Source organism: Aquarana catesbeiana, linkage group LG02 (genome assembly GCF_042186555.1).
Source record: "Aquarana catesbeiana isolate 2022-GZ linkage group LG02, ASM4218655v1, whole genome shotgun sequence".
Classification (NCBI taxonomy): domain Eukaryota; kingdom Metazoa; phylum Chordata; class Amphibia; order Anura; family Ranidae; genus Aquarana; species Aquarana catesbeiana.
Window position 1 is genome coordinate 734,177,573 of NC_133325.1, and position 14,814 is coordinate 734,192,386.

The following is a 14,814-nucleotide window of genomic DNA, read 5'->3' on the forward strand; positions in this document are numbered from 1 at the left end:
GTCATCTGGAAGGTAATAGTACACATAGCAGCAGGAATCCAGCCTGGGTCAGCCTAGAGAGCCTGGTAAATCAATCTGACAGCGTGAGAACACTTCAGCGGGACATCAGAAGCCGAGGGGCATGAAAAGGGCATGGCTAGGTGCTTTGAGGCAGCTCTTTTTATACCCTGTGACTAGGATAGCTTGGAGCAGCAGAAAGCTAGTTACATAATATAACTGGATACTAACATTTATAGGTAAAGTTGATCCAGGGAAAATCCAATTGCCTCTCTGGGATCAGGAAGGAATTTTTTCCCCTGCTGTAGCAAATTGGATCATGCTTTTCGGGGGGGTTTTTCGCCTTCCTCTGGATCAACTGTGGGTATAGGATTGGGTATATAGGATTGTATGATATTTTTTATTTTATTTTTATTTTTTTATGGTTGAACTAGATGGACTTGTGTCTTTTTTCAACCTGACTAACTATGTAAAAGCAGGAGAGCTCCTAATCTCAGTGGGACTGCAAGGCACAGCAGAATATTGTACCCAAAAGCAAAAACAAACATTATGAAGATAAATATGGGGAATACTGAAGGTAGTGGAATATAATAACTAATTAATTTAAGAAATGTTATAAATTTATATATACACTATATTGTCAAAAATATTGGGATGCCTTTACACACACATGAACTTTAATGGCATCCCAGTCTTCATCCATAGGGTTCAATAATGAGTTGGCCCACCCTTTGCAACTATACCAACTTCAACTCTTCTGGGAAGGCTGTCCACAAGGTTTAGGAGTGTGTCTATGGAAATGTTTGGCCATTCTTCCAGAAATGCGTTTGTAAAAACAGGGACCAAGGTTGGACGAAAAGACCTGGTTTGCAGTCTCTGCTCTAATTCTTCCCAAAAGTGTTCTGTCGGGTTGAGGTCAGGACTCTGTGCAGGCCAGTCAATTTCCTCAACTTCAAACTCGCTCATCCATGTCCTTATGGAGTTTGCTTTGTGCACTGGTGCGCAGTGATGTTGGAACAGGAAGGAGCCATCCCCAAACTGTTCCCACAAAGTTGGGAGCATGAAATTGTCCAAAATGTCTTGGTATGCTGACGCCTTAAGAATTCCCTTCACTGGAACTAAGGGGCCAAGCCCAACCCCTGAAAAACAACCCCACACCAAAATCCCCCCTCCACCAAATTATTTGGACCAGTGCACAAAGCAAGGCCCTTAAAGACATGGATGAGTGAGTTTGAGGTGGGGGAACTTGACTGGCCTGCACAGAGTCCTGACCTCAACCTGATAGAATACCTTTGGGATGATTTAGAGCGAAGCCAGGCCTTCTTGTCCAACGTCAGTGCCTGACCTCACAAATCCGCTTCTGGAAGAATGGCCAAACATTCCCATAGACACACTCCTAAACCTTGTGGACAGCCTTCCCAGAAGAGTTGGAGCTGTTATAGCTGCAAAGGGTGAGCCAACTCAATATTAAACCCTACGGACTAAGGCCTCGTACACACGATACGAAAATCAGAAGGGAAAATTCGTAAGACAAGCTGTCTGCGGATTTTTGGATCGTTAGTACGGTGCTTTCAAAAGCTGATTTGACTTTTTGTCAGACAAAAGCTGGATGTGCAGACTAAAAAAAATTGTTGTCTGATGTGAACTCAACGTCTGATTTTTGGATGATCAGTATAGAAATTGTCACACAAAAGTCGAAAGTACAAACACGCATGCTTGGAATCAAGGAACAACTAGGAAGAGTTTGGTCTTGTAAACTACTATTTGTAATCTAGAATTAACATTCGTGACGCGGCATTTGATAAAATGTCTAAATGCAGCGCACATTCTCATCTTCTTTAATGGGATAATAATGAAGCTGCTTTGCTGGTGATACTGATGTAGTAATGCCAAACGTATTTTAAAAGGCTTTTGTTTTGTACGATATGAAAATCACAAATCCACACTCACCAAACTTCTACTAACATGAAATTAGCAGAAGGGGCCCAAAGGGTGGCGCTTGAGAAATGAACTTCCTCTTTATATTCTCATAGTACGTGACTATGTTCGTGTTTGTCAAACGTCAATTTGCGGATAGTTAGCATGGTAGACAAAATCCTGCACAGTAGCTTTTGACAAAAATCAGACGCTTGGTCGTAAAAACAATCCAACAGTGTGTACAAGGCTTAAGACTGGTATGCCATTAAAGTTCATGTGCATGTAAAGGCAGGCATCCCAATACTTTTTACAATATCGTGTATATTTAATTTTTCATTCACAGATGGATAATTCTTACTGTATGTATATCTATGTCCATGACGTTCTTTTCCAGTTTGTAATTATAATGTATTTTTTTTTTTTTTATTTATTCAATAAATTGCCTGAGTTTCCTAAAAAAAAATAAAAAATAAAAAATAAACTTTCTTTTTCTGTATCATTTAGAAAGTGTAAAGAATGTTTATGTATTAGATGTGGTTATTACTGGTCCTGTTGCAATTTATTTTGAGTTGGCTATTATTGTTATTTATTCAAGTTTCATTTAGGATGGCATTCGTTATATTCTGCTACTTTCAGAATTTCCCATGTTTATCTTCAGAAGAATGTTTGTTTTTGCTTTTTGGGTACAAAGTTCCACTGCACCTTGCAGTCCCATTAAGATTAGGACAGTGGTTCTCAACCTGGGGGTCGGGACACTCTCGGGGGTCAAATGATGATTTGCCGGGGGTCACTGAATCCTTGGCTGTTCCTGAAGCCCGCGCTGCTCTCCCAAGCCTTTTTGCGGCTGCCCAGCAGGGCTGTCCCTGGAGCCCGCGGCCACCCATATGGCCTCTTCAAAGCTGCCCAATTAGTTCACGGCATGGCTGGGGGGCAGAGACTAGAGGTCAGCTGTCTGGTAAGGAATGTGAAGAGGGAGGGGCTGGAGGAGACCCTATCTCCTGATTTCGGCATAGGTGTCACTGCTACGAGACACCACAAAGTCGGAGACACAGTGAGTAACAGTACCTGTGATTATAGTTGCCATTAAAAGTCCCCACTACAGTTCTCAGATCAGCAGATTACCTTGATCAAGAGCACCTAAGTTGGCTGATCAGAACTCCCCCCCCAGCACTGCCATTCATCCCATTCCCCCCACCAAGGAGTAAGAGAAGGAATAAAAATAGAGAATACATGGAAGGGAGAGGAAAGGAGGGGGAGGAACAAAGAAAAAGGGAGAGAAAGAACAAGACAGACAGCTAGAGAGTGGGATTGGGGAAAAAAAAAACCCAAGAAATTAGGATAGCGAGAGATAAAAGGGAAAGAAAGGAGAACAAAGAGTTGTACATCCTAAATTGTACCATAAGGGGGTTGTAATACAGTACGAGTGGAAGGGACTCAGGGAGCGCTAAATGTCTGTGGGTTAGGGGCGCAAATTACTCGTCTTGCCTTGGGTGCTGACTGTGGAGGAACACAACTTGGGAAATTTTATCAAGGGGTCACGGTACTTGAAAGGTTGAGAACCACTGGATTAGGAGCTCTTCTGTTTCCTGCTGCTCCAACTGATCCCAATCACAGGGTATAAAAAAGATCACTCCCACACTAGTTAGGCAGGCTTGAGAAAGAGGTGGAGCAGCCTTGAAATGTGTAGCCATGTCCTTTTGACATCCTTCAGCGTCTGACATCATTCTGGACTGTTCCCAAGATCGATTCACCAGGCTCTAGGTGGACCCAGGCCACTTTGGACTGGATTCCTGCTTCTGTGTATAATATCAATCCAGTTGACAGCTTCAGTTGTTTAAGTCTTTATGGCAGGTGCTTGTATTTTTACTACATGTGAGTTGCCAATTGCCAATTTTCTTTTTCAAATATTAAATATCTGTTTTTACTAGACTGTTTCTAAAGCCAAATCTGTTCCAATATGGTTAAGGTGCCCACTAGGACAATACTATAGGAACAGCCATGTGTGGACAGCTTTAGACGTTGCATAGTACACAGTACATACCGTGTATACTGTATATATACTGTATATTTTATATATATATATATATATATATATATATATATATATATATATATATACATACAGAAACAACGATCAGCCATAACTTTATGAACATCCACCTAATTTTGTGTAGGTCCACCTTTTGCCACCAAAGCACCCCTTTTTGCCACCAAAACAGCCCTGACCCATTGAGGCATGGACTCCAGTGGACTTCTGAAGGTATGCATTTGTGAGGTAAGGCCTCCATGGGTCAGAATTGTTTTTTTAAAACATCCAACAGATACTGAACTGGATGGAAATCTGGAGAATTTGAAAGTTAACACCTTGAACTCGTGTTTCTCAGACCATTCTTGAATCATTTCTACCTCATGGCCACTGCCACCAGGGAATACAGTTTCCATGAAGGGGTGTACTTGGTAATGTTTAGGTAGGTGGTATGTGTTAACACACCATCCACATGGATGGCAGGACACAAGGTTTCCAAGCAGAACATAGCTCAAAGCATCACACTGCCTTTGACATCTTGTCTTCTTCCCATACTGCATCCTGGTGTCATCTCTTCCCCAGATGGATATCACATGCACCTGGCTATCCACACGATGTAAAAGAAAACGTGATTCATCAGACTAGGCCATGCTCTACTATAGCTCTGTGGTCCAGTTCTGATGCTCATGTGCCCAATGCAGACATTTTTGTCTGTGTACGCAGGTCGGCATAGGCATCCTTGTCTGCGACTACGTAACTCCATACACAACAAACTGCAATGATCATTTTTCTGCCTTCAGCACATCAAGGGACAACATGTTCACTTGCTGCCTAAGACGGTGTATCCCCACTGACGTTTAGATACCATTGTAACAAGATAATGAATGCTTTTCACTTAACCTGTCAGTGGTTATAAAGGTATGACTGATCAGTGTAAACATACACACACACGTAACAATAGACTCACAACTATGCTTAGTTTTTCTTCTTTTTGAGAGAGAGTTGCGATCTTGCTAAAATTGCATCCCTTCTTCTTCTTCTCTGCACATTGCAGCCATTTACTGCATAATACAATTGTCAATAAACATGCTATTCCCTGGGAGCTTTTTACTCAATGAATAGCCGTGATGTTATAAGGCACACCAGATCATACCTTAACCACCTCCCGCCCGCTGTATAGACAAATGACAGGAGGTGGGGTGCTCTCTTGTTTTGGAACGACTTCATAAGACGTCCCTGGGACACGGCGCATTCCTGATCTCGATAACACAGTTCTTTACCCTTGTGATCAGCTTTGTCCAATCACAGCTGATCACATGTAAACAACACATGTAAACCTGACAGGGTGTGAAGAGAGGAGAGCCAATCAGTGCACTGATTATCAGTGCAGCCCCAACAGTGTCCAGCAGTGCTGCTAATCAGTGCCAATCAGTGATGCCAGTCAGTGTCCATCAGTGATGCCAATCAGTGCTGCCTATCAGTCCCTTCTCATCAGTGCTGCCGATCAATGCCTATCAGTGCCGCCTATCAGTGCCCATTAGTGATGCCAATCAGTGACCATCAGTGATGCCAATCAGTGACCATCAGTGATGCCAATCAGTGCTGCCTTTTAGTGCCTTCTCATCAATGCTGCCCATCAGTGCCTATCAGTGCTGCCTATCAGTGCCCATCAGTGCTACCTGTCAGTGCTTATCAGTGCTGCATATCAGTGCCTCCTATCAGTGTCCCTCAGTGCTGCATATTAGTGCCTCCTCATCAGTGCCACCTCATCAGTGCCTTTCAGTGCCACCTCCTCAGTGCCCATCAGTGCAGCCTTTCAGTGCCCATCAGTGAAGGAGAAAAATAACTTTCAAAAAAAATTTTTTTTGCAAAAAAAAAAAAAAAAAAAACTGTGGTGATTAAAGCGGAGTTCCAGCCGCAAAAAAAAACATTTTTTTTTTAAAGTCAGCAGCTACAAGTACTGTAGCTGCTGATTTTTAATAAGGACACCTACCTGTCCAAGGAGCCTGCAATGTTGGCCCCCGAGGCCGGTTCGACCATTGGCTCGGGGTGGGTGTAACTCCGCTTTAAATACCACCAAAAGTAAGCTATATCTGCCTCAAAAAAATGATAAAAATGTCATTTGGGTACAGCATTGCATGACTGCGCAAAATGTGACATTCAAAATGTGACAGCGTTGTACCTAGTGCAAACAGTTTGGACAGGAAACACATTAACCTTTAAATTTATTGTTCGTTCGGCAGAAAATGTCCAAACTTGTCCTTCGTTTTTTCGGCTCAAAAACATCCCAACAATTATCGATTTTGTGCCCATTAACATAAAAATGTTTTTTATATATTTTTTGGGGATATTTATTATAGCAAAAAGTAAAAAATATTGCGTTTTTTTCAAAATTGTCGCTCTTTTTTTTGTTTATAGCGCAAAAACTAAAAACCGCAGATCAAATACCACCAAAAGAAAGCTCTATTTGTTGTGAAAAAAAGGACATCAATTTTGTTTGGGAGCCATGTCGCACGACCGCGCAATTGTCAGTTAAAGCAATGCAGTGCCGAATCACAAAAAGTGCTCTGGTCTTTGGCCAGCCAAATGGTCCAGGGCTGAAGGGGTTAAAACAAGAAAATATTAGGTATGCAGTGGGGTCACCACTGGGCAGAGGTCATGTTCATTCTCTGGAAATATTTAAAAAAGCAAAAAAGTGCTGCGCAAATAAAAAATGTCCTTCAAATATTAAATCAGATGGAACAACTGGAACAAACGGAGTGAAGAGGTAGGACCACCAGTGCACACTCAAGACGACATGGAATTAAGTCTCAACGTGATTGTGATCCCTTCACCACACATAGATGGCCCCTCACCTGAAGCATTCGACCTGAAACAGGTCATAAAGCATAAATACCATCTAGTAGATACACCGATCCAAATGGTGACAGCCCTGTGTCCAGCGTTCAGCACTCATCGGGTAATGGACAGTGGTATATGCAAAAAAGTAATAACACATATAGTGCTCTCTGCTTGTATATTTATTAAAATCAAAGCAAGATAAAATATATTGCACTTACATCCTCCGGCACTCAGATCCGAGTGTCGGCTAAACAGCGTGTGATAGTGTCGATAGGGCTGATGACTGCGGGTGACGTCATGGGGTCCTGGCCCCCCCCCAGTAAAAGTAGTTTTACTGCTACAGGACGGCACCTGTGCGCTGGATCATGTATACGTGGCCCAGCTCTTCTGAGTAGGGTGCGCATGCGTGCCACTGGCATCTCGCTCCTGTTGTGATCACACACAGCAGGAGCCCAGCAGCAGTAGTGTCCACCGGTACCTGACGATTGTTTAGTTCACAGGCAGCAGGGTGATCTGCCTATTTGACATTCTGTCAGTAGGGAAGGCATTGACTCTGTGTTCCTACAAAGCAGGAACATGGATCCATGCCTTCCCTTATTAAAAGCACATCCTCCACAGTACACATAATCACTAGCTAGGCACACAGTTAACCCTTTGATCGCCCCTGATGTTAACCCTTTCCCAGCCAGTGTCATTAGTACAGTGACAGTGAATTTTTTTTAGCACTGATCACTGTAAAAAATGTCACTGGTCCCCAAAAAGTGTCAAAAGTGTCAGTTAGTGTCCAAATTGTCTGCTGCAATATCGCAGTCCCCCTATAAGTCGCTGATCGCTATCATTACTAGCAAAAACGAAATAAATATATAAATAAAAATGAAAATATTGCATAGTTTGTGGACGCTATAACTTTTGCGTAAAGCAATCAATAAACGCTTATTGGAAATTTTTTTATCAATAATATGTAGCAGAATATATATTGGCCTAAATTAGTGAATAAATTTGATTTTTTCAATTTTTTAAATGAAAAAAATTGCTGTTTTTTATATATGTTTATTTTTTGTTTATAGCGCAAAAAAATTAAAAACGCAGATACCACCAAAAGAAAGGTCTATTTGTGGAAAAAAAAAGGACATCAATTTTACTTGGGTACAGCATTACACGACCACGCAATTGGCAGTTAAAATAACGCAGTGCCGTATCGCAAAAAATAGCCTGGTCAGGAAGGGGGGTAAATCTTCCGGTGGTCAAGAGGTTAAAGTGGTTGTAAAGGCTCAGGGTGTGTTATCTTCTTGCATTCTATGTATGAAGGTAAAAAAAACCTTCTGTTTGCAGCAGCCCCCCTAATACTTACCTGAGCCCCATCATGATCCAGGGATGTGCTCCAGAGCTTTGACCAGCAGCTGAGACAGCAGCAGGAGCCATTGGCCAGACAGTCACTGAGCCAATAATAAGAGAGAGGGGGTGGGGCTGAGCTGTGGCTCTGTGTGTGTGAATAGACACGCTGAGCAGCAGCTCGGGAGTGAGCCTACTTGGGTGCCCCCATATCAAGCTGCAATTGGCAGGAGGGAGGGGCCAGGAGTGCCGACAAGGGACCCAAGAAGAGGAAGATCAGGGCTGCTCTGCTCATAACCACTGCACAGAGCAGGTAAGTATAACATGTTTGATATAAATATATATATATATATATATATATATATATATATATATATATATATATATATATATATATATATATATATACAGTGGGGACGGAAAGTATTCAGATCCCCTTAAATTTTTCACTCTTTGTAATATTGCAGCCACTCATATATTTAACTCAGGTGCTGTCCATTTCTTCTGATCATCCTTCAGATGGTTCTACACCTTCATTTGAGTCCAGCTGTGTTTGATTATACTGATTGGACTTGATTAGGAAAGCCACACACCTGTCTATATAAGACCTTACAGCTCACAGTGCATGTCAGAGCAAATGAGAATCATGAGGTCAAAGGAACTGACTGAAGAGCTCAGAGACATAATTGTGGCAAGGCACAGATCTGGCCAAGGTTACAAAAAAATTTCTGCTGCACTTAAGGTTCCTAAGAGCACAGTGGCCTCCATAATCCTTAAATGGAAGAAGTTTGGGACGACCAGAACCCTTCCTAGAGCTGGCTGTCCGGCCAAACTGAGCTATCGGGGGAGAAGAGCCTTGGTGAGAGAGGTAAAGAAGAACCCAAAGATCACTGTGGCTGAGCTCCAGAGATGCAGTCGGGAGATGGGAGAAAGTTGTAGAAAGTCAACCATCACTGCAGCCCTCCACCAGTCAGGGCTTTATGGCAGAGTGGCCCGACGGAAGCCTCTCCTCAGTGGAAGACATATGAAAGCCCACATGGAGTTTGCTAAAAAAACACCTGAAGGACTCCAAGATGGTGAGAAATAAGATTCTTTGGTCTGATGAGACCAAGATAGAACTTTTTGGCCTTAATTCTAAGCGGTATGTGTGGAGAAAAACAGGCACTGCTCATCACCTGTCCAATACAGACCCAACAGTGAAGCATGGTGGTGGCAGCATCATGCTGTGGGGGTGTTTTTCAGCTGCAGGGACAGGACGATTGGTTGCAAAGGAGGGAAAGATGAATGCGGCCAAGTACAGGGATATCCTGGACGAAAACCTTCTCCAGAGTGTTCAGGACCTCAGACTGAACCGAAGGTTTACCTTCCAACAAGACAATGACCCTAAGCACACAGCTAAAATAACGAAGGATTGGCTTCACAACAACTCCGTGACTGTTCTTGAATGGCCCAGCCAGAGCCCTGACTTAAACCCAATTGAGCATCTCTGGAGAGACCTACAAATGTCTGTCCACCAACGTTTACCATCCAACCTGACAGAACTGGAGAGGATCTGCAAGGAGGAATGGCAGAGGATCCCCAAATCCAGGTGTGAAAAACTTGTTGCATCTTTCCCAAAAAGACTCATGGCTGTATTAGATCAAAAGGGTGCTTCTACTAAATACCGAGCAAAGGGTCTGAATACTTAGGACCATGTGATATTTCAGTTTTTCTTTTCTAATAAATCTGCAAAAATGTCAACAATTCTGTGTTTTTCTGTTAATATTGGGTGCTGTGTGTACATTAATGAGGGAAAAAATGTACTTAAATGATTTTAGCAAATGGCTGCAATATAACAAAGAGTGAAAAATTTGAGGGGGTCTGAATACTTTCTGTCCATATATATATATATATATATATATATATATATTTTTTTTTTTTTTTCTTAATGCCTTACAGCCTTACTGTCTAGGCAGCTATACTCCCCGGAGCCATGTTGCTTTGCTTTGCAGCTTGACAATAATTATTCCCCTGCCACATTCAGTGGACAGTACCACCAATTGAACAAAACCCACTGAAGTGAATGGGGCTGCTCCACAACTGTGGTACAACTAGGTTATTACAGGGAGTGAAGAAGTGACATATTGCTTTCCAGCTGCCTTCCAAACGCCCCCTGTAAAGCGATCCATGGCAGATCTTTCTTCAAAGGGCAATACTCAAGTAAACATGCCCTAAAGTTGGTGAAATCTGCTCAAAACCATATTATTCCAATCCAGGTACACAGTTAGCGCATTATAAAGCACCTGCTCTAGAATGGAGCATAATCCAGGGCTACATAATTACAGAAGAGAGTCCAGGCATCAGCCAGACCCACATGCAGTATAAACGTGATGCTTGATCCTCTGCAAATCCTGCAAAAATGGTATGTCTGACCCTGTATGCTTACTTTTATATTTATGAATGCTGAAAGAGGCTATCCTACTTCTCCATGCACACTGGAGATTAAAATAATGTTATAAAAACGGCAGTAGTTTTGCAGTGATTCTTTCAACGTTTTTTAACGTTTTTGCAATAGCGTTTTTAGCATTTTGTGCGGTTTTCCACGTTAGCGTTTTTTTAGCGTTTTATTTTTTTATTTTTTCAATGGATCAAAAACTTTAAAAAAACACTGGTGAGCCATGTTTTTGAGCATTTAGCGTCGTTTATCAGTGTTTGCCATTTTTTGTGGTCAGAAAAACGACTCCTGAACGCGATTTTATGGCATTCAGAAAACAGCACATAAACTCCACTGCTGATAAACATCCAAAAACGTCCATGTGTGCATGGATACATAGGATAAAATAGGGGGGAGTTTATGGGCTGTTAGAAAAAAAAAAAAACGGCCGTTTATGAGCTTCAGTGTGCATGGAGCCTTAAAGTCCAGCTTTCAACCAGGCTTACTGGTCCTTTAAACATTGAATTTCTAAGCCATAAACAGGGAGGTGGATGTCCCAATCACATGTATCACTGCTGGCAATGCAGATAATTTAATTTCAAGCTGTCCATTTTTACACAACATATCCATTGAATCAGCATTTCCCAGCGGTTGTGCTTTTAAATTGGTGGCCTGATTGCAAAGCAGGTCAGTAATTACTAGCATTTTATTATCATGGATGTAATAAACAGTGCCAGTTTATGGGGTTATTAAAATGATTTCCTCACATAAATTTTGATTTAGAAATACAGCATAATAAACTCGATTGCCATGTTGATGAGATTGTTAGTAGGAGTATTTTTTTTTAACTTTCATTTTTTTTTCTATTTGTCTCGCAGTGTTTGCAGCCTTAATGTCAGGAAATAGAATTAGGACAATGGCTGTGTATCTGCTGCATTGCAGAGGAACCCTCCTCACCTCTGCTGAATCTCTACAACATCACTTCAAAATAATGTCAGTGGCGGGGAAAATACATTTAGGTTGTCAGAAATTCATAAAATGTTCATAGATGTTTATTGACAGAACCTACCAAAAAATAATACAGATAAAAACATTTTCCACAACCCTCCATAAAAGTACATTTTTATATTTGTAAAGCTTAAGTATAATAATAATGATTAAAACATTTTGGAGAGGGTTCAAAGGTGGGCAATTCAATAAAATCAAATAATGTGTGGCATCTCATATACACCACTAGTTCTTCAGGTACTTCCTCTTATGGGATGACAACTGCTTCCCAAATATACAATTGCATTGTCACTTTCTTACGTGCACCCCTGGTAAAGTGTACAATCCACTGTTGGGGACAGATCGCTAGCGCAGGAGCCAAGCATGAAAACCACTTCACTACCTATTAGAGTCTCCATCATCCTTGCCATGTCACCCACTTCCTGACTTGTTTGTTGATTAGGCACATGACACAAGTATGGTAGTTATTAACAATGGCAATATAGCCACCTTAGGATGGCTTCTCTGCTTGTAAGACGTATCTTCTCTATCTTCTCGGGTCCCCTTGGTAAGCCCTGTTCTTTGGATACGCCATACATGCACACCTTTAGTGACTTCAGACCAGGAATATTGCACATCAGATCAAAGATCTTTACTAAACCAGTTAAAGATTACAGCTGAACAATTCAACCAGTTGGCTTCCACATTTTCTGTACAAGCTATTTAAAGTGTCCTTCTGTTGCGCACTGGTGCTCCCTCTTGCCCCATGAGGTAGTTATACCTTATTAGGTGTGAAAGTCCTTAACGTCTATTAGAACCCTTTGGAAAGGCAAAAGTTCATGATTGGCAGTTGCATTGGTAGTGCATTGGGCAAGACTGCCAAGTGCAGTCCAACGCATATGGTGTGCACAGGTCATAAACTGATGTAGTGGGGTGGATTGGTATGGACATACAGTATACCAATATATTGGAGTAGATAGGTATAGACACATACTGTACATCTGGAGTCAGTATAGACTGATGAAATGGAGTAGATGGATACAAAGATACATACCTCAGGGTCAATGTAAACTGATGGATTCAGAGAGGTTGGTTTAGACACATACCTCATAAATAAGTATAACCTGATGTAATGGAGTGGATAGGTACAGACACACACCTTAGGAGTAATGGCTGACATATTTGTTAGGACTGGAGCTAACCAGCTGCAAATCTTTTGTAGTGGCCACTTCCACTATGCATTACCAAAGTTTTCTAAGAAAAAACGGTCGCAAATTACAGCAAAAAGCTACTTTTGCCTTATTATCAGCAATAGCAAAGCATTAGCAGTCTTTGAAAACCACTTTAACATACTGCAGCTACTAATTAATTCAGTGTGATCATTTTGAAAAGTGTCTGGAAGGTAGTGTGTGCAATATCAACAACATCCACATTGAGTTAGAATGGAGTTCTTCTTTAAAAGTCACAAAAATATAGGTAGAAATTCAGAAAGAATCAAAACTGATTCAGGAGGAAAGAATAGGAATTTTTCAGATGGTAGAATTGCATAGGAGCTCCTAGAATCAGCTGCCTACCCTTTTAGGTACCCTTTGCTCTGGGCATGATGCAGCAGTAATACTATATTTAACGTACCTTGACTTTGGGTTCGTCCCCACCCAGCAATGGAACAATTCAGTCCAGATGGAAAATCTTGCAGGCTCCCTGGTAAACACACAGGCTGGATGTAATCTGGTAACAGGCAAGTAAAAAGGTTAATATATATTACGACTTTTACAAAATGTTATATAGTAATAATAATAATAACATGGGTTTTGAAGTTGTTATGCATTTTCAACTACAGCTGGCACTAAGAAAGCTAGGTCTGATTTTAATAAAGATAGTAGCTGAGAGGCCACTTTTCCTTTCTATACTACAAAGCAGAAATCTAGCTTACATTAGTATAGATTTTTTTTTTTTTTTGCCTGCCAAATAATTTGTTTTCCCACTCATGTGATTCCCACACTATAGGCATGGCCAGTTTTTTGCATACCCAATGAAATCATAGAATGGCAGGCATGCCCAGCACCACCAACACATTATAATGCTAACTGTAAATTACACATCCCTAATTTCCAGAAATGGCTTTTTTATATAATGACACTGGTCCAGCTTCAAGTATGTATATGCCATACCAGTTGGATTTCTACGGAAATGTAGAATTACCATAGGAGTTAATGCTACTACAGAGATCACTGTTATCTTCTAGGTCCCTGACAGGCAGCTGCTTAGTTGCATAGTGGACACAGGTGGATGAGTAAAATTTACAGAATACCCTACATTTTTCTCAACAAATGCATCTGATTGGATGCGGTGAAGATTGTAACATCGTCCACCCCGCCTCTGCACCTCATCCAATCAGGGAACACCTTGCATGAGCTTCCTGTAATCAAGACCAGTCATTGCTGCTCTGTATTCTTGTGCAGGGTTACTGGTCTTGTCTCCACCCCTTCCTGTAGTTTTCTGCAGTGGATGAAGCCTGCTGGGTCCATCTCACAGTCCGTGCTCTCTGCACAGACTGTGTACTGTGGGGCCGTGGTTGTGCCACTCATGTGCAGACAAAGTGGATTTTTTATCCTTTGTGGCTATTGATAAAGACATATAAATCACATTTTGTGCCCAGAGTGCAGTTTAAAATATACCTGGCAAATAAAGGCTTTAAACTGTACGTTTTCACATGTATGATGCTAAGGGATACATTTAATTAACACCCTCATCAGAGTGAACAACAGGCTGTGATTATGATAAACATCAATAATGTGTCATACTCATTTATGGAAGGGTGTGATGTAGCCAACACAAACACCATCCCCATCCCCCAAACAAAAGCAGTTGCGCTTGCTGCACATTGTGCGTAAGAAGCCTAAAAGACTTCTACTGTGATAACATAATGGGCTGAATAAATGTTATTGTGTATTTTTATTTATATAGCTGCAAGCTGTGATAGCTTTACAATCGCTAAATCATTTTTTTTTACGTTTTGGATTGATTAGGGAAGCATTGACATACATTTTTATTTCTCTATGACACCCATGGAGGAGATTTTCCCTTAATTTTTGTTCTTGTGATGCCCAGACACAAAATGGGGAGAGACGTCATTGGTACAAGTAGGCAGGACTAACGATAAAACCACTGTCAGATGTTCTAATCCTTTTTCACTCTACCATTTTTTTGTTTATGTTCCTGTTAGAAAGCCTTTTTTTATCACTTCATGTTTTGAAGATCAAAGAAACATCTCTTCAGCAGGGACACAGACAGCATTAAA

General features: G+C 41.3%; 1 protein-coding gene across 1 annotated transcript in view; it reads right to left on the reverse strand.

Annotated features, from left to right (window-relative positions):
* The window catches only part of TMPRSS15 (transmembrane serine protease 15), a 615,681-nt gene that overhangs the window by 10,733 nt on the left and 590,134 nt on the right, over positions 1–14,814 (reverse strand). Inside the window, exon 23 of the mRNA XM_073617070.1 lies at positions 13,146–13,241. Coding sequence (XP_073473171.1) covers positions 13,146–13,241 — 96 coding nt within the window. The remainder of the gene's footprint in view (positions 1–13,145; positions 13,242–14,814) is intronic.